The 21,348-nt window shown below is 40.0% G+C and overlaps 1 protein-coding gene across 7 annotated transcripts in view; it reads left to right on the forward strand.

Annotated features, from left to right (window-relative positions):
* Nucleotides 1–21,348, forward strand: part of UNC5D (unc-5 netrin receptor D) — a 567,925-nt gene that overhangs the window by 491,947 nt on the left and 54,630 nt on the right. For all 7 annotated transcript variants that reach the window (XM_007962156.3, XM_007962159.3, XM_007962158.3 and 4 more), the window contains 2 exons: nucleotides 885–1,262; nucleotides 9,030–9,114. In XM_007962156.3, the coding sequence (XP_007960347.1) occupies nucleotides 885–1,262; nucleotides 9,030–9,114 (463 nt within the window). The remainder of the gene's footprint in view (nucleotides 1–884; nucleotides 1,263–9,029; nucleotides 9,115–21,348) is intronic.

Here is a 21,348-nt window from a genome sequence, read left to right on the forward strand (position 1 = left end):
TTGTTATTTACTAATAAATGAGATTACTTCATCACAAGAAAATATCACAGCATTTCTTTTTAATATTTGGCTTGGAAAAAATTGGCGAGCCCTAGCAGATGACAAAGCCCGATTTCTCATGTTTTTGCAAAGATGTTATATATATATTTTTCCCTTTGAGACAGAAAGGAAACCATACTAAGCTGCTCCCTATGTGGAATCAGCTTCTCACTGTCTCTGGGTGGTGCATTCTTTCCCTCACAGAGTGACATATGAGTTATTAGAGCAAATTAGCTACTCAGATGTGGTGCGATTCATGAGGTGCCCTGACCCTTTTGCTCTGAGGACAAATCATTTCCTCCCCAGCTCCAGAATCTATGCAGAATTCCATAGGAAATGCACTGGAACCAAAGTAGCTTCTGTTATAAACAGCACTGCCTAGTCACCACGCTGTGTCATCTCTTGCCATTTAAAATGAACAGATGTTATTTTTGCTCAAAACTCAACTGCAAAACATCTTTCTCCATCCTCCCCCCACTTTTTTTTGTTGTTGTTATTTTAGCTTCTCTTTGCCAGTTGAAATAATCACATAAACCATAATACCTGAGTTCGTTGCTGGAGAGAATGCCAGAAATACTTGTTTTGAAAAGATAGGAAGGAAAGATCTCTGGAAAGTGAAAGATTTGGGTCAGTGCCATTTAGAGAATGGACTGTGGAAGCCAGGGCTCTTGATTCAAAAGTTCTAGTCACTAGCACCCAACCTGGCAGGGTGGGCCTGAAGAGCTAGCTTGGATTGGAACTGCTGGCACCCATGCAGGCTGTTGTACAGTTTGTAGAGGCAGAAGTACAGGGGTAACTGAGAGGCCTTTTAGTTTCTGAGTGACAGATCAATTTTCTTTTACCAGGTAACTCCCTGCTCCTGAATTCCGCCATGCAGCCAGATCTGACAGTGAGCCGGACGTACAGTGGACCCATCTGTCTGCAGGACCCTCTGGACAAGGAGCTCATGACAGAGTCCTCACTCTTTAACCCTTTGTCGGACATCAAAGTCAAAGTCCAGAGCTCATTCATGGTTTCCCTGGGAGTGTCTGAGAGAGCTGAGTACCATGGCAAGAATCATTCCAGGACTTTTCCCCATGGAAACAACCACAGCTTTAGTACAATGCATCCCAGAAACAAAACACCCTACATCCAAAATCTGTCATCACTCCCCACAAGGACAGAACTGAGGACAACTGGTGTCTTTGGCCATTTAGGGGGGCGCTTAGTAATGCCAAATACAGGTGGGTGGTAAGTGTGTGTTTGTCTATTTTCCAACGTATAAATGTTTCATTTTTACACAGTTACTTCCCATCAGATTCATTTTATGATGTTTACCATCCCCTCACCAGACCTGCAAACACTGCAGCTCCACTAGTCCACTTGATTTACACAGCAAACCAGAACCAGCGCTGAGATGAGATTTTGCAGTCTTCATCTCAGCATGGACTGAATGCTCCCTTTGATTCCCTATTAGAGCTGACAACTATATTTGCCTGAAAGGTTTGGGTAGTCCCCAGGCTTTAAGCCCCTTTGGAGTGTATTTCCTAGGCATGATCAGAAAGCACTGAAAAAATTCTCTGGCATGACAGACCAGGGCCCCATGTTTACATGGAAGCATGGTTTATGTATGAGTTTGATAATTTAGATAATTTAGTGAAACGGCATCTCATCAGTAACTGACCTAATGAACACTCCATAGCCCTTGCTATAGTGTTACTCTCTGATGAGCAATCGTGAGGGGTCGTTGTGCAGTTGCTCTTTTGAATTCAAACTTCAGTTCCAGGGCTGTGTCAGTATAATGAATTCTCACATATTTTTTCCTCCTTTTGGCTGGAAGAGAGGAGATTTTCATGATGTTTTGACATGATACTTAAGGTATCCAGCCCAAATGATATCCTTTCTATGGATTAGTTTTCAGAGTTGCTGCCTAAGACCTAAGTGGATGGTAGACAAGGTCAATTTCTGCTCGGATTTCTAAGCAATGAGAATTACATAGTGCACTGAAGCAGGTAGTGATCTGTTGGCTGCTAAGAAGGAAGAGAATCTGTTGAATCTGTGTTTATCAAACAACAGGTCAGCATTGAGTCAGGGACATTATAGTTTAGACAGATGTCTCTATATCTGTGGAGGGTAGAACTCACCAATCTCTCAAATCAAGCATTTCATACCATAAATAAAATCTTGTGATAGGACTAGTCTGATTCTACCATTATAGCTAACTGACCCCTCTAGTAGCTTAGAGACTGGAGACTGAAATTCATTTCTAGTTGATGAATGTTGTCTTGTTCTCCCCTAGAGCAATTACTTTCTTAAAATCTTCATTTCAAAACATATTTTACTTCATCAAAATAGCCCTCAATGGCAGCCGTAATGGAAAGGTTTTGTTTTTTAAATTTCTAATTCTCTAAATCTTCCTTGGTCAGTGTTTTAGGACATGGTAAGGATCTTGGTTCAAATGTGTATGTGTGTCAATGTGTGAATGACTATGCATGATTTAATTCTTCCAGTTGGTAACTGGCAAATAGGAGACTTGATGGATAATGAGTCAATCAGTCATATTTACCAATTAACTTTTCTGTAAGAATCTATAAACTAAACATGTGAGTCCTGAGGAAAGAAAAAGAATACCACCCTTGCCCTCTCAAAAAGAACAGGACGTATCAGAATTATACAAATTTTGGCAGGGTGTGGTGGCACACACCTGTAGTCCCAGCTACTCAGGAGGCTGAGGTGGGGAAATCGCTTGAGTCTAGGAATTCGAGACCAGTGAGGGCAACATAGGAAGTTGCTGTCTCTAAAAAAAATGACATAAAAACAAAAATACAGAATCATATAAAGCCGTGCATTAAGTTGTGCATTTATCTTATCTCTTTCTAGCTCATGCTTGGCACTTACAAGGCTCTCAGTGGTTATTAGTTGATAAACTGCCCATTACTCCTTCTCTCTATTTGCATTCTCCTTTCTTAGTGTATGTATGTGTGTGTGCGCATCTGTTTATCCATGTGTAGAGGGAGTGCCATGACCAACCCTTTCATTGGTGGTGTTTGTTGTTCATCAAAGACAGCGAGATGAAATCATGATGAACCAGAGATTTATCTTCACCTCTGACTTGAGCAGCACTCATGTTGAAAACTAAAAGTTCTGACAGCATTGTCAGTGATTCCCAAACAGTTTCTCCCTGAAATGGGGCATTTTCAAAGCTCCTAACAAGAAGTGTTGGACAAGATTGAAGCTGTTCACTAGGAATGAGTTTGATGTAAAATAACTGTGGAGAAATAAAACATATGCTCCGTTATTTGCAGGAAATAAATGCAAAATATGCCCTAGGGAGCAAAAGTATAAAGAAAGCAAGGCACTGAGATTAGATTGCTCTAATGCCATCCATCCTAAATTGTTGTATGGTGCCTGGCAGTGATTTCTCCAAAAGGTTAGGGTGGTCTCCACACTCTAGAAATTATTTATTATTCCAAATATAAAACAGGAAGCTCAGACTGGTGCTTCTGTGGTCATATCAAATAAAAGGCTGTCAGGGTAGCAGGTGGAGTATGGGGGTATTATATTTTTCTTTAATCAGAGATAACTGGTGAATGACATATTGAAATGAATTCTACTTTAGGGGATCATAGGCATAAAGCTGTCCCAGAGTGTCTCTTATTCTTCACGATCTGTAATTTGCCACTCCCCACGTGCCTTTGTGTATGACTATTTCAGACTCCACGTAGTATTTGCATGTTCGGGCAGGAGGAGCAGGAGAAGTATGTTTGAAAGATAACACCATTTCTGATTGAAGAGAGAAAAATCATTTAAAGCTCCAGTGATCCTATATATTCAGGTTGAATTTAGGAGTATTCTGAATAATGTCTCAATCTAAAGACAGAGAATTAAGCCAACTTGAAAGGAATAAGGTGTGATCTGCACAGACAGCTCTTCCTCAATTGTCCTCACATATACATCTTCTGTTTTGTTATGAGAGTTGGCCATCAGGCTATGATGATCTACAGAAGCTAACATGTCTCGGAACCTGGCATTTTTACTAAGAATTTTGAATCCTGTTTCATTTATATCTTCATGATGTGTTTATTGGCTTCCTGCTCCATGAGTGGCATTGTGATAAGTGTAATTGATTTAATATTATTATTATTGTTTGATGATTGTTTCCTGTACTTCTAAGTTGGAAGAATTCAGACTGCATGTCTCTGTCATCATAATGACCTAGACAGCCTGAAAGAGCAGCAGCAGAGAGGAAGTTTTAAGTCAAACTAAGAGAAGACAGAATGTCAAGGGCATGTATTCACGTTGACTTCCAAGAACACTGGATGTCCTGCGTATTGCAACTTGTGGTTAGCAGCAGGGACGGTTATAATGGAGGCCCCTTCATTTGGCAACTACATTTAAGGAAGAATAGACAATAAAGGGAAGAGCCTCTCTAAGTGTGGCCATTATAGTTCTGTTGACATTAAGGTCCAGAACATAAATGGATCTCCATGCTACAAAGCTGTAACCAAGATTTAAATGTGCCTTATTCTTAGTGCTGGTGAAAGATACTGATAACTAGCATATTACTGAATAATGCTTATAATGGGAATCATAAATAACTTGTTTTGCAATGAGGTTTACATTTTTTGTTTTTGTAGCTGCTAATAGGCACATAGAAGGAGATCAGGAAAGCCTGTCATCTCTAGATTTAAATTATCATAACAACCTGAAAGTTTTCTGAGCGATTACATTAGCTCTAATGAAAGGAAACGAAGGTGAGAGCTGCCTTACTCAAAGAATAGGAGAGTGCCTTCAGATTTTATTTTGTAAGGATCTTATTGTTTCTCTATTTCATTTCTTTTTTTTTTTTATACTTTAAGTTCTAGGGTACATGTGCGCAATGTGCAGGTTTGTTACATATGTATATATGTGCCATGTTGGTGTGCTGCACCCATTAACTCATCATTTACATTAGGTATATCTCCTAATGCTATCCCCGCTCCCCCTCCCCACAATACGACCCGGTGTGTGATGTTCCCCTTCCTGTATCCAAGTTATCTCATTGTTCAATTCCCACCTATGAATGAGAACATGTGGTATTTGGTTTTCTGTTCCTGCGACAGTTTGCTGAGAATAATGGTTTCCGGCTGCATCTGTGTCCCTACAAAGGACACAAACTCATCCGTTTTTATGGCTGCATAGTATTCCATGGTGTATATGTGCCACATTTTCTCAATCCAGTCTGTCACGGATGGACATTTGGGTTGATTCCAAGTCTTTGCGATTGTGAATAGTGCCACAATAAACATACGTGTGCTTGTGTCTTTATAGCAGCATGATTTATAATCCTTTGGGTATATCCCCAGTAATGGGATGGCTGGGTCAAATGGTATTTCTAGTTCTAGATCCTTGAGGAATCGCCACACTGTTTTCCACAATGGTTGAACTAGTTTACAGTCCCACCAACAGTGTAAAAGTGTTCCTATTTCTCCACATCCTCTCCAGCACCTGTTGTTTCCTGATTTTTTAATGATTGCCATTCTAACAGGTGTGAGATGATATCTCATTATGGTTTTGATTTGCATTTCTCTGATGGCAAGTGATGATGAGCATTTTCTCATGTGTCTGCTGGCTGTATGAATGTCTTTTGAAAAGTGTCTGTTCGTATCCTTTGCCCACTTTTTGATGGGGTTGTTTGTTTTTTTCTTATAAATTTGATTGAGTTCTTTATAGGTTCTGGATATTAGCCCTTTGTCAGATGAGTAGATTGCAAGCATTTTCTCCCATTCTGTAGGTTGCCTGTTCACTCTGATGATAGTTTCTTTTGCTGTGCAGAAACTCTTTAGTTTGATTAGATCCCATTTGTCAATTTTGGCTTCTGTTGTCGTTGCTTTTGGTGTTTTAGACATGAAGTCCTTGCCCATGCCTATGTCCTGAATGGTATTACCTAGGTTTTCTTCTAGGGTTTTTATGGTTTTAGGTCTAACATTTAAGTCTCTAATCCATCTTGAATTAATTTTCGTATAAGGAGTAAGGAAAGGATCCAGTTTCAGCTTTCTACTTATGGCTAGCCAATTTTCCTAGCATCATTTATTAAATAGGGAATCCTTTCCCTATTTGTTGTTTTTGTCAAGTTTGCCAAAGATCAGATGGCTGTAGATGTGTGGTATTATTTCTGAGGGCTCTGTTCTGTTCCATTGGTCTATATCTCTGTTTTGGTACCAGTACCATGCTGTTTTGTTTACTGTAGCCTTGTAGTATAGGTTGAAGTCAGGCAGCGTGATGCCTCCAGCTTTGTTCTTTTGACTTAGGATTGTCTTGGCAATGCGGGCTCTTTTTTGGTTCCATATGAACTTTAAAGCAGTTTTTTCCAATTCTGTGAAGTAACTCATTGGTAGCATAATGGGGATGGCATTGAATCTATAAATTACCTTGGGCAGTATGGCCATTTTCACAATATTGATTCTTCCTATGCAAGAGCATGGCATGTTCTTCCATTTGTTTGTGTCCTCTTTTATTTCACTGAGCAGTGGTTTGTAGTTCTCCTTGTAGAAGTCCTTTACATCCCTTGTAAGTTGGATTCCTAGGTATTTTATTCTCTTTGAAGCTATTGTGAATGGGAGTTCATTCATGATTTGGCTCTCTGTTTGTCTCTTACTGGTATATAAGAATGCTTGTGATTTTTGCACATTGATTTTCTATCCTGAAACTTTGCTGAAGTTGCTTATCAGCTTAAGGAGATTTTGGGCTGAGGCAATGGGGTTTTCTAAATATACAATCATGTCATCTGCAAACAGGGACAATTTGACTTCTTCTTTTCCTAACTGAATACCCTTGATTTCTTTCTCTTGCCTGATTGCCCTAGCCAGAACTTCCAACACTACGTTGAATAGGAGTGGTGAGAGAGGGCATCCCTGTCTTGTGCCAGTTTTCAAAGGGAATTTTTCCAGTTTTTGCCCATTCAGTATGATATTGGCTGTGGGTTTGTCATAAATAGCTCTTATGATTTTGAGATACGTTCCATCAATACCGAATTTATTGAGAGTTTTTAGCATGAAGGGCTGTTGAATTTTGTCAAAGGCCTTTTCTGCATCTATTGAGATAATCATGGTTTTTGTCTTTGGTTCTGTTTATATACTGGATTACGTTTATTGATTTGCGTATGTTGAACCAGCCTTGCATCCCAGGGATGAAGCCCACTTGATCATGGTGGATAAGCTTTTTGATGTGCTGCTGGATTTGGTTTGCCAGTATTTTATTGAGGATTTTTGCATCAATGTTCATCAAGGATATTGGTCTTAAATTCTCTTTTTTTTGCTGTATCTCTGTCAGGCTTTGGTATCAGGATGATGTTGGCCTCGTAAAATGAGTTAGGGAGGATTCCCTCTTTTTCTATTGATTGGAATAGTTTCAGAAGGAATGGTGCCAACTCCTTGTACCTCTGATAGAATTCGACTGTGAATCCGTCTGGTCCTGGACTTTTTTTGGTAGGCTATTAATTATTGCCTCAATTTCAGAGCCTGCTATTGGTCTATTCAGGGATTCAGCTTCTTCCTGGTTTAGTCTTGGGAGAGTGTAAGTGTCCAGGAAATTATCCATTTCTTCTAGGTTTTCTAGTTTATTTGTGTAGAGGTGTTTATAGTATTCTCTGATGGTAGTTTGTATTTCTGTGGGGTCGGTGGTGATATCCCCTTTATCATTTTTTATTGTATCTATTTGATTCTTCTCTCTTTTCTTCTTTATTAGTCTTGCTAATGGTCTATCAATTTTGTTGATCTTTTCAATAAACCAGCTCCTGGATTCATTGATTTTTTGGAATGTTTTTTGTGTGTCTATCTCCTTCAGTTCTGCTCTGATCTTAGTTATTTCTTGCCTTCTGCTAGCTTTTGAATGTGTTTGCTCTTGCTTCTCTAGTTCTTTTAATTGTGATGTTAGGGTGTCAATTTTAGATCTTTCCTGCTTTCTCTTGTGGGCATTTAGTGCTATAAATTTCCCTCTACACACTGCTTTAAATGTGTCCCAGAGATTTCGGTATGTTGTATGTTGGTTTTCATTGGTTTCAAAGAACATCTTTATTTCTATCTTCATTTCGTTATGTACCCAGTAGTCATTCAGGAGCAGGTTGTTCAGTTTCCATGTAGTTGAGTGGTTTTGATTGAGTTTCTTAGTCTTGAGTTCTAGTTTGATTGCACTGTGGTCTGAGAGACAGTTTGTTATAATTTCTGTTCTTCAAAAAGCTACATTAAAGAGAATCCCTGCCCTCCTTAGACTCTTCTCTCTTGGCCAAGGTACAGTATTTTCTTCATAGAGGAAAGAGAGGACCTTTAAGATGCAGTGAGATGTGGCTTCCTGTGCCTTCCCTTCCTGCATTGTATGATTTTATGTAAGGAAGGCTGTTAGTTTTTTCAATCTGACATTGACATGACTCTGGTTAAGTAACTTTCACCTTAACCCTTTCTAGCTTGTTTGCTAGAAAGGGTCATACTGGATGCACAATAACCTATAAGGCTCCTGAGCACATCAGATACTTTCACTTTCTGTTTTTCTTGACAAAATGCAACACCCCACTGAGTACCACCTTCACCTTGCTTCCAGATGCACCATTGGTAAGACAGCTTCCTCTCCATCATTTCATGTAGGTTTGCAGGAAATAAACAAATAGAGAAATACCTTTTTCAAATTTTGGAGCAGATTAAGTGATGCGTGGATAAACTCTTACATTCTCAGATATGTTTAATACTGCCTGGTCTTAGAACACTCAATCTTTTAAAATAATTAATGCTGGGATGACTTGAAATTTACAAAAAGTAATCTGAGTACTCAGTTGAATAATATGCCCTTCTTTATGTCACTGTTATAAAACAATGTTTTTCCTGTTATAATCTTGAACCTTAAACTTTCCAAGGATTGAGATTTCATAAATTGCCATGAGGAAGTAGTTTGTTTTTCAAGTATCTGTAAGATGCTTGAGTGAGGAACTTCAAGATAATTGGAAAACTCTATGAATAACCTGTTGGCTTTTTCCATTTTAGGGGTGAGCTTACTCATACCGCACGGTGCCATCCCAGAGGAGAATTCTTGGGAGATTTATATGTCCATCAACCAAGGTGAACCCAGGTGAGAGACAGAGAATGGCATATTAAAGACAGTGGCTCATGCCTCTAATCCCAGTACTTTGGGAGACTGAGGCGGGCAGATCACTTGAGGTCAGGAGTTCGAGACCAGCCTGTCCAACATGGTGAAAGCCTGTGTCTACTAAAAATACAAAAAAATTAGCCAGGCATGGTGGTGCATGCCTGTAATCCCAGCTACTCAGGAGGCTGAGGCTGGAGAATCACTTGAACCTGGAAGGTAGAGGATGCGGTGAGCCAAGATCGTGCCACTGCACTTCAGCCTGGGCGACAGTAAGATTCCATCTCAACAATGACAACAAAAAAGAAATTTTAAATATGTAATGGAACTTCTGTGGAAAATCTGAAACTATTAAGAGAATGAGACTTAGAGGTGTATAGATGAGATCATAAACTCCTTCACTCTAGAAAGGAAAAAAAACAGTTGCATAACTATTGGCTGAAATGAAACCATACATGACTCCACATGTTTATGGTCACCAGTCTCTACACAAGAGACACCAAAGGGAAAAGAGTGAATTGTTAGACAGGTCAGAAGTAGGGCCACTCCATAAACAGTGAGTGTCTCACAGAGTCTTCCTCTCCAAAGAAAATATCCCCAGAGGTACTCACTGGTGCTAAGCCTTAGGCAAGTACATACAATGATTGATTCGTGATCCTTTTAAGTTTATCAGAAGACCTACTCTGTACTGCCTGAGAGACAATTTCTTAGGCAATTTTTGCCAATGTAAAAACATGATCTGAAACTTCAACTGCTTTCAGGCCTGACAAATTTCAGCAGCATTAAATTCAATTACAGGAACAAATACAAATCTTGTTGCATTCCCTTTTAATGAAAGTAGTTGGTTATTTTCTTAGTGCAAGTATAATATTTTTGGAAATGTTGTCTTCCGCCACACAAGATAAACCTAACTCCTCTTCAGAAAGCAATTTCTCTCATAAACTGGATATATACCTCTAGCATTTTTAGTCATAACATCTTGGTTATTTTAGAATAGATTCTTTTGGTTGTTGTTAGCAAAGAACACATGAAAGAAAAACACTGGGAGGAAAAATAGCCAGAGAAACAGATGGTTTAAACAGATTTTGATAGCTATTTCTATTAAAGGATTTATTGGTGCCCAGTAGTTTTAACTTCCTGCTGCACACGGCTCGAGAGGCATGGAAGAAAAGGTTCTGCTATTTGGTTGTGAGGCTGGCTCTTAGGGGATTTGTGTGCAGGTTGTACTATGTTGGGATCCCACATTATTTCCCCAGTTGTCTAAAGCTACATTCTTCACTTGTATATCTGAAAAAGTGCTGATGTCTAAATATCTCCACTTGGCACTTGAGGGGGAAAAAGAGGCTCAGAAAGTTTGAAGAGTTTACTCAAAATCTTAGGTTAGTCACTTAAGCAGACCTAAAAATGGAGTTCCCTGGATGGAAGTCACCCCTTTTTTACCCATTGGGTTAATTTACTTAAGAAACCATATTTGTTTGAATTTGTGGTTATGGCCCATTACACATATGCTTTAAAACATATCATGCTGCAAAAATTAAGTGTGAGGTATAATCCAGTCCGTCTTCCCTGAATCACAGCCTCCTACACACTCCTAGCTCTGCATCCGCATCCCTTGGTTGTAATTGATCCAGTGAGCCTGTGTTGAGCTTATTCCTCTCAAATCCATCCCCGGCGTCTTCCACCTCATTACATGAGAACCAACTTACGGCAATTGCGCATTTTCCAAGGCACCTAATTTACAACTTACCTGCAATTTTAAAGTAAGAGTGAGGAATACCTAGAACTCGCAAGAGCCCAAAGATCTCAAAAAACAGGTTGGCCTCCTGTGGTCACCCCTTGAAAGCTTTGTAAGCTCCATGGGAACCAATTTGGTTTATCATTCTGTGTCTACTGATGTCGAGGAAGGTGGACAGAAACAGAAGAACCTTATCTAACACTTTAGATCTGTAAGGTATGAATTTTTCTCTCTACTAAACTGAAAAAAAACAAAATTACAGGAAGCTGTATATTCCTTTTCAGGGAGCTGAAACCTTCCCAGATGTTATCTCTAAGGAAATGACCTGTCACTGGGCTAAAGGCCATTTACCTTCCTTGATAAGCCTCACTCCCTTTTGACAGCTCACAACTACTTAGAAAAACACTGAAAATAGCAAATACCCTTCTATTACTTCTTTTTAAGCTGGAGTGTATTATTTCATCTATGCAAGGAGGCTGCTTGGGTCTGGTTTTTCAGCTTTTAATCTTGTGATTAATCAGGAAAAGGCCAGTGTGTCATCTTTTCTTTGTAATATCACTTGAAAAATCCATTTTCATTTTGGGCTGTGTGTCTGCCATCCTGAACTTGTGCTGAGAACAAGGCCCATTTTCCTCAAAGTTCGTGGAACTGGAACGCACTGCTCAGTTCCTTTTATCTTTACCTCTAGAGCCACCATGCTTCCCTCCCTCTTAGTTCATCCTGAGAACTGGATTTATGAACTCTCCATCACTTCCACACACACACAGCACAGTAGGATCTTCCAAACCACATCTTTATGCTGTATTGAAATTAAAGTCTGCTCCATTTTTCCTATTGACTATACATTTCTGTTGCCCGTGTCTGAGTTACAGCCCCAATATAGCAGGGTAGTGATGTAATTGAAGTGGAACTGGTATGTTTAATCAGGGCCTTTAATCCATTCTAAGGATTGGGTTAAAGAGGTGTAGAGGGGTGAGGATGGCTTCCTGGAGATGTCATTGAACTGAGTCTTAAAAAATGAATAGGAATTAGCCAGACAAAGCAGTAAGGTCCATAACTCAATGATTCCCTTCCTCCACAATCCATTTTCCTATAGTTTTCCATAGAGGTTTGAAGGGTAGAGGGGTCTAAACCCAGTGATTTTTTTTCCTCCTTTAAAGTCACCCTGATGCCAGAACATTGCGTTCAACACCATCCTTCCAACGGTAGCCCAGGCAAAGAGTTAGTTTAATGCATTATCCCATTTATAACATAGAGGATATTTAGTGACATTGTAGGAACAGGTACTGGAGTGGCCTGACACAAAGGCCATGGCATGAAATTGGAGCTGCCAGAATTAGCCTGCTGGTGAGAAGCCCTAGGGCTCCTCCTGGAGCAAGGGTATGTAAGCCATCCATGCTAGATGTGGCCTCCTCCCCTCCACAGGGCTTTACCCCCTCTGCAGGGAAGGAAAACAGCAGTAATGACTCTCAAAAAAAAAAAAAAAAAAAATAGCTTGGGGCATTTCCCTCCCTCCTTCCTTCCTTCCTTTCTTTCCTTCTTTCCTTCCTTTCCTTTCCTTCCTTCCTTCCTTCCTTTCTTTCCTTTCCTTCCTTCCTTTCTTTCCTTCCTTCCTTCCTTCCTTCCTTCCTTCCTTCCTTCCTTCCTTTCCTTCCTTCCCTTCCTTCCTTCATTTCCTTCTTCTCTTCCTTCCTTTCCTTCCTTCCTTCCTTTCCTTCTTTCCTTTCCTTCCTTCCTTCATTTCCTTCTTTCCTTTCCTTCCTTCCTTTCCTTTCTTTCTTTTCTTTCTTTCTTTTCTTTTCTTTTCTTTTCTTTTCTTCTTTCTTTCTTTCTTTCTTCCTTTCTTCCTTTCTTCCTTCCTTCCTTCCTTCCTTCCTTCCTTCCTTCCTTCCTTCCTTTCTTCCTTTCTTCCTTTCTTCCTTTCTTCCTTTCTTCCTTTCTTCCTTTCTTTCTTTCTTTCTTTCTTTCTTTCTTTCTTTCTTTCTTTCTTTCTTTCTTTCGACAGAGTTTTGCTCTTGTTGTCCAGGCTGGAGTGCAATGGCATGATCTCGGCTCACCACAACCTCCACCTTCTGGATCCAAGCGATTCTCCTGCCTCAGCCTACCTAGTAGCTGGGATTAAAGGCATGTGCTACCATGCCTGGCTAATTTTATATTTTTAGTAGAGTTGGGGTTTCTCCATGTTGGTCAAGCTCGTCTCAAACTCCCGACCTCAGGTGATCCACCTGCCTTAGCCTCCCCAGGTGCTGGGATTATAGGCATGAGCCACCGGCCCAGCCGGGGTATTTCTTTTTTCTTTTTTTACATTTTATTGGGAATGTTTTTGAGGGAGGGGAAATTTTATTCTATGCATTTTAGATCTTTTTTATTTATTTATTTATTTATTTTTAATTTATTTATTTTTTTAGATGGAGTCTCACTTTGTTGCTCAGGTTGGAGTGCAGTGGCGCCATCTCGGCTCACTGCAACCTCTGCCTCCCAGGTTCAAGTGATTCTCTCTGCCTCAGCCTCCCAAGTAGCTGAGATTACAGACACCCGTCATCACACCCAGCTGATTTTTGTATTTTTAGTAGAGGGCATATTGGCCAGGCTGGTCTCGAACTCCTGACCTCGGGTGATCCACCCGCCTTGGCCTCCCAAAGTGTTGGGATTACAGGCATAAACCACCGTATGCCAGCCTTTAGATCATTTTTATAAAATTAAGGCATTCAAACGGGATTCAAAAATCAATCTCATTTCAGCGGTTCTTTTCACTGACATTACAATAAGAGAATGATACAGACATAGAAGGAAGTTCCCACTACTCCTCTCCTCTCCCCTCCCAGCTCTCCTTTTGCACCCCACCCCTGACCCCATGGTTGGAGAGGAGAGAACTGGACCTGAAAATTATTATATGGGGCTTTCTTCTGAAAAGCAATAAAATGAAACCAAAGGCAAACATTCATTTATTTTTCCAATTACACTGTCATGTGGATACTCCTGACCAAATGCTTAGATTAAAATTGGAAATGTTATAAGTCATCTTATTGAAGAACTTACAAAAGAATACATATTTTTAAATTTGGGCTCAGCCCAGTTGGGACATTTCAACCACTTCTGTTAGATGGTATGGCCTGCCCAGTAGACACATTTTGGGGTAAGGATTGAGAAGGTAGAGATGGTGATAATAGAAAACATTATCTTTTTTAGGGTACTTATATGGTAGCATGGCTTTAATAGCAAGCCTTGAAATAAGAGCAAATACAAGGCTAGAAAAGCAAAAAGAATCTAGCTCTGGAAAATGGAGAAGAAAGGATAGAATTTCATTCCCAGTAATGGGCTCACAAACACTGCAGTATAAGCCATTACTGTGGAGATCACTGTGATTTTTCTTCCCCAGTAGCAAAAACCACACACACAAAAACAAAATTGTAAACACACATACACACACCTCCTCATATATCATGTGGACCTAAGCACTCAGAAATGTCCTTGGACTATTTGAGAGGACCTCATCTCCAAAAGAGTAAAAGGAAAGCACGTATATATCTTTTATTAATGAGATTAAAAGATGGGCCAGCTGGTCATTCTCTTAATAAGAATGGAGTTTTTATGATATGAATCTGTTCATAGTGAACTATTCTTTATGTTATAGCAGACATTCGTGGCCATTCTAAACTGCCCATCTCAGTAAAATATGAAACTGTGTATGCTTTTCCTGGCACCTTTGAGGGCCTTGATTTTTCAGAAGGTAACACACCCTCTCCTGCTGCCAAGCCCAGGAGTTTAATACCAGCCTGGGCAACAAGTGAGATCTTGTCTGTATAGAAAATAAAAATGAAATGAAGCAAAATTAATCAGGCATGTAGTCACAGCTACTCAGGAGGCTGGGGTGGGAGGATGGCTTGAGAATGGGAGATCAAGGCTGCCATGAGCCAAGATTGCACCCTTTCAGCCTGGGCTATAGAGCGAGACCCTGTCTGAAACAACAATGAAAGAAAAAGGAGTCTTAAAAACCAAATTACACTATTTTAATAACTAGATGTTACTGAACAGTTATATAAGAAAAATGAAATGTCTTCAAGGGACCCTGCTACTATGGATGGTTTCACCAAGTGTATTTGTTAACAATTACTAGGAAAACCAAAACCATAGCTGATATATTTCATACCATAATAGGTTAAGCCCCATTAGCAAACCCAGTTATTTAAATGAATGATCATATTGCAGTGTGGTATATATGGTGATCAGAGTGAAAGGATGGACCCTGTTTAAAGCCTCAGGGAAAGTTTCAGAGAAGTAACAGTTGTCTTGTAAACTAAAAGAGTTAAAGGGGTTCCTTTCCAAGGGAGTGGTGTGTTCAAAGGCACAGAGGTATAAATAGCATCACATATTTTGGAAACTAAGCAAAGCAGAGCAAAATGTGAAAGGAAGAGTGTAGGGCCGGGCACAGTGGCTCACGCCTGTAATCCCAGCACTTTGGGAGGCCGAGGTGGGCAGATTACCTGAGGTGGAGAGTTTGAGACCAGTCTGACCAACATGGAAAAACCCCATCTCTACTAAAAATACAAAATTAGCTGGGCGTAGTGGCACATGACTGTAATCCCAGCTACTGTAATCCCCAGGGAGGCTGAGGCAGGAGAATCGCTTGAACCTGGGAGGCGGAGGTTGCAGTGAGCTGAGATCATGCCATTGTACTCCAGCCTGGCCAACAAGAGCAAAACTCCTTCTCAAAAAAAAAAAAGAAAGAAAGAAAGAAAGAAAGAAAGAAAGAAAGAAAGAAAGAAAGAAAGAAAGAAAAAAGAACAGAAAAGAAAAAAGAAAGGAAGAGTGACAGGAAATGAGGCTGAAAAAATAAGGACTAGATCATGTAGCAAGTTTGCCATCCAGAGAATATCCAGTTTATCTGGTGGGTAGGGGTGAATGAGGCTTAAATTTTGGTCATGCTTATATTTTAGATAGATGCTGTTTCATCTCCACTGATATTGCCCAAGTTCAAATCTTTACCAGATAAGCACTCTCCTTGAGAGCACAGTGAAGCTATGTTTTATTTTCCTTGGCACAATTATTAATAGTGTTTCTTTTCCTCCTCAAAAGTATCTCAATTTGGGCAATAATTTATAGTCACTCTACTTTTGAGTGCCCTTGTCTCTAGTTTTTAATGTTTCTAAATCTATTCCCAAATCCCCACTTTGCTCTCAGCAGGGAGTTTTGAGATAGACTTGGGGAGAAACTTGGCAAGATCTGCTCTCTGTGTGTGACTGTGTGTGTGTGTTTTAATGTGTGATGAAGGAATTGAAGATAATTCCCAGAATTCTGGCTCAGAAACTGATGATTAATTAGGAGAGAGAGATTTGCCGACTGAAGGTCACTTGAGAGTTTGTGATAATAGTTGCTCTGGGAGCAACTTTAGATTTCTTTACAGGGAATAAACATAGCTCTTTGACTTACAAGGAAAAGGGTAGGGAAAAAGAATGACTGAAGAATTAATAAAGAAGGAAAAAAGAATATTTATAATCTGAACAAATAAATGACTGTTGAATCGAAATCCCACATCAGCTTTTGCCAGAGCATGTGACCATAATCTCATTTAACTAGTAAGATGTCATGATATTCAGCATAATTGTGCCTACCTGCTTCATTCAAGGCAAAATCTTCTGCCTTTCTTTGTTTTCTTTGCCTTCTGAAGTAAGAATATGCTGGTCCTGGAACTCATTGAAGTGAACTGATAACAGAAATAATTTGTCAGGAAAATAATGCAGGCTTCAGCATTGACATCGCATAAGAGATAAAAAAAAAATCTCAGCTGGGCTTGGTGGCTCATGTCTGTAATCCCAGCACTTTGGGAGGCTGAGGTGGGCAGATCACCTGAGGTTGGGAGTTCAAGACTAGCCTGACCAATATGAAGAAACCCCGTCTCTACTAAAAATACAAAATTAACCAGGCGTGGTGGTACGTGCCTGTAATCCCAACTACTAGGGAGACTGAAGCAGAAGAATAGCTTGAACCCGGGATGCAGAGGTTGTAGTGAGCCAAGATCAAGCCATTGTACTCCAGCCTGGGCAACAAGAGTGAAACTCTGTCTCAAAAAGAAAAAAAAAATTCAGAAATGATATAACATGGTTGAGTGGAGAGGACACAGGAACTCAGAAGTCTTGGGTTCCAATCCCCCCTCAGCAACAGCCTGTGTGTGTAACCTTGAGCAAATCATTCTCTTTCTCTAGGCCTCAGTTTTATCATCTACCAATTTTATATATTAGTAACTTTGCTTTCAGATTTTGGTGAGGATGATAAAATGACCTGATAGATGAGAAGTCTGGTGCAAACTGTGAAGTACTGTTTAAAAGCTACATTTGGAAATCATCCTCTTATACCTGGTCTTACTTTTTTTTATTACATAGGAGACAGAAATTCTCTGAAGTGCATGGAATTTGCTTTAGCTCTGTCGCAGTGATGTAGAGTTCCTCTCTTTTTGTTGCTAACACAGTCCTAGACTTTCAGAGGAAAGATTAATTCAATTACAGCAAACATATTAATAGTTGGCTTTAAAACCAAGAGCCTCATGAAGATATGAATAACTCCCTGCATCAATTCCTTTGAGTCTGTCTCTATTTCTCACAACACTCTGGCATGTGATTTATACTTTAAAGGTATATCATATGAGTCTAAACAGTAGACTCCATGTGGGCTGGTGTTAAGATTAGGAAATCAGTGACCAGTCAAGCAGGGCGGGTCAGTCAACCTTATGCTGCCTTAAACAAGTTTTCTCCCTGTCCATTTTGTCAGGCTTTTCTTGCTAGTGATGGATGAAAATGCATGAATTGTCCCTGTCATTATTTGCATTAAATGGTCAATTAGGGATTTGAATCTGTTTTGTTGCTGTGAGACTTAGAAATTTGTCTTTTGTCTTGGAAGAATCCAATTGACAGTATATACCTATTTCTTCCAAGAGATTTGGCATTAATTAACTCTATACCAGGCATAGAGAGAATCACTGAGGAAAGATGCTTCCCAGGTAACAAAGGGGACTTTTTGTGTTAGTGCAAGGGGGAGTAAATTGCTGCCATTTGGGAAATACGTTAATTCTTTCAGGCTACCAGTGCCATGCAGTGTAACAAAAAGGGCAATTTATCAAATGGTATCTTAGTGGCCTAGAAGGGTTAATGCACCTTTAACTGAAGATTGTACTCTGTTCCCCAGTGAAATCATGATGATTTCTTCACAGTCATTGAGGTTAGAATATAATGCCATTAACCCACCACCACCGCCCCCCCCCCCCAAAAAAAAAATGAGCAAAGGAAGAGATAGAAAAAGAGGGAGAAGAACAAAATTTTTAAAAATGACATTGTCATTTCAAGACCTGCTCTTTTTGGAAAGGAGCATTTCTCCGTGCTGTTCCTCCTCACCTCACACCCCCTTGGTCCACAAGTAAACACATGTAAATAAAAATTGCCATCATCTTAATCAGAGTGCATTTGAAGACCATGGACACTCACAATGTGAAATGATTAGAGTGGCCCAGAGGAGTCTTTAATTAAAGATGCCATTGACAAGATAACAATGGTTTGTGAATGTTGTTAATAGATCTGAATGGAAGGTGTACCTTAATTCAATAAGGGAAAAGTCACTGGTCCATGAGTTTGATTGCACATTGTAAAGGAGCACCACATACTGTAATTATTTTTATTTGAATGTGCCATCTCTTTTATTGCCCATGCTGGAAGTAGAAATAACCTGTCCTATTAAGATATTTAATATATATCATCCTTTCCACTTCACTTTGTTACAGCCTAATAAAAATACCCGAAGACACCAGCCCACATGGAGACAGCCCCCACACTTTCTAAGACAATCCACATAGCCCTCTGAAAACCTGGACAATCAACCTCCTATTCCCTGCAGTTATAATCTTTAAACCATAACAACTTCCCAGGACTCCATAAAGTTGTATACAAATATGGAGCTTCGCTCTACAAATTACAGTGGGGGTTCTGGAAACTGAAACAATGAAGATAGCCCTAAAGTGAACAGATACCTTTGTTGGATTGTGTGGTGTCTGAGAGACAATGGTGGATCAGGCGACAGCCCCAGGGGGATCTCAAGGGATGAAAATTCTGGCAGAAGGCAGAAAGCTGGCTCCCTAGAGATGTCCTAGTTCCTAGAACCTGTGAATTTACAAGCATACAAAGGGGAATTTGCAGATGTAATTAAGATCAAAGACCTTGAGAAGGAGAGATTATCCTGGACTCTCCAAGTAGACCTAACATAACGGTCCTTAGGAGAGGAAGGTAGGAATATCAGAGGGAAAGACAGATTTGAAAGTATCATGCCGCTGGCTTGAAGATGGAAGAAGGGACCTTGAACCAAGGAACGCAGGCAGCCTCTAGAAATTAGATTCTCCTGGAACCTTCAGAAGGAGCACAAGCCTCCTGACAGCCTTCATATTAGCTCAGTCAGACTTCTGACATAGAGAACTGTGGGATAATTTGTGTTTTAAGCCAGTAAGTCTGTGCTGTGACAGTAATGGGAAACTAATACAAGCCTCTATTTTGACCCCGCTCTGTACCTCAGGGCCCTGCTTTCCTCGGGTTTTGTTTAGTGTCTGTGAGTCCAGTCTTCATTCCCATGCCAACATTTTAATGTAAACTCCGGGTTTGGAGAATATATCCGAGGGAACACATTCCTTCTTCCTTCCACTGCCTACCTATCCCAACCATGACTAACAGAGCAGTAGACTGTGGTTCCAGCTCTGCCACAAAGTTGAGATATGACTTTGGTTGGGTCACCGACCCCATGCCATGCATCTGAACAAAGAAAGTGTTGGCCTCATAACTCCTGAGCCCCTCCCCAGCCTAAAATAAAAGGATTCTGTGAAATAGGTTTCAGATTACCCCAGAGAAGGCTGTTTTCTCTGTTCAAAATGTAAGTGGATAAACAACATAGTGGATATAAAAATGCCCCAGCAGCATGATACATAGTCCTATTCTTCTCCCATCCTCCTCACTCTCATTCATTTTTAAGGCACTTTCAATGAGCCATCATCTCACTATCTCACTTCTTCTAAAAAGACAAGCTAAATGCAAGCCAGACACTGCATGAAAGACTAGGCTTAAATTGTGTCTAGGAACTGGTGATTTACACATGATTTGTGATTCCTTTAGTATATTAATTGGTAAACACCCTATGAAAGTGTGTGTAAACTAAAGCCGTTTAACATATGCAAACAGGGTAATCTCTCTGTGTGGTGTTGCTCAAATTTCAGCAAATTCAGATACTCATTCCAGTGTGTATATAATTCCTCTCCCACCCCAACCCCATATGCCATCTCTCTTTCTGTGATCCTATTTCAGATAATAGCGTATGGGTGACCCAGATCTTTAAGCCCTTTAATAGAACATCCATATGTTTCTATCCTCAGTGAATTGAACTTGTTGCTTGTAATAATCCACTGTTCTAAGTGCTCCTTTTCCTGCCCCAATGGATGGACTATAATGGCTTGATGACCTATAACATTATTTCCAGTTACTGCTAATCAGCGCCCCAACCTGACATCTTTGCTTATTAATACACATGTTACTTAGAGAAATGGGATGTAGGAACAGTCCCTGTGTAGTTGGATTTTCCATCATTGTAGTATCAGCCAGGGCCTTAATATTGAGCATTTAAACTTGACCATCATCTAAATTCCACTTCAGAATGGAACGTCCTATATTTGATGGAGCACCAAGGCCCCAGTGCATGAGATGTTGCTTTGGATTTTTTTTTTTAAGAACTACACAACTTTTCTCAAATGTTAGTGCCAGCACCACCTTGCATGTAGAAAATGCAGTTTCATGGGCCCTATCCCAGAAACACTAGATCAAAATCTTCATTGGTGGCATCCAGGAGTATAATTTTAAACAAGCTTCCTAAGAAATTTTGAAAAACATTACAGTTTTAGAACCACTTGACGATGAAAACAGGAGTCTGCTATAATAAAGAGAAAATGTTGCTGCCCACTTTTGTCCTCCATTCTGCTTCTCACTTCCTGTTCCCCTCTCCAGGAATCTGTTTTCTTAAATCACACATAGTGATTACCAGAAATAGAGGACATAGCCACAGTGTTGGGGTTGACTGATGAGAAAAGCTGGCTTTAAAGGGTCCATCTCTCTAGGAGATTCAGTGATGTCATTTCCCTAGGGCTGATCTGAAATCTCTGGTCAGAGCAATTGAGTGAGAGAGAGAGCTGACTCCAAAAAAAAAGAGAGAGAGACACAATTAATAAACCTTAAACCCTTGTTTTTATCCACAGCAATTTTAGCACCCCAGGTCAAAATCTGAAGATCTTAATGAAAAATGAATAATAATAATTAAAACTGTATGTCTTGTGGGTGGAAAACTCTAGGAAGCTAGAGTTACCTTGCTTTCTGAGCTTTTAAGACTGAGTACAGCTTCCATCTATCAGCCTTGATGTCTTTTCCATTCAAATATGATTTAATTATGTATCGACCCAGGGTCTGACATAG

Source organism: Chlorocebus sabaeus, chromosome 8, assembly GCF_047675955.1.
Source record: "Chlorocebus sabaeus isolate Y175 chromosome 8, mChlSab1.0.hap1, whole genome shotgun sequence".
NCBI classification, from domain to species: Eukaryota; Metazoa; Chordata; class Mammalia; order Primates; family Cercopithecidae; genus Chlorocebus; species Chlorocebus sabaeus.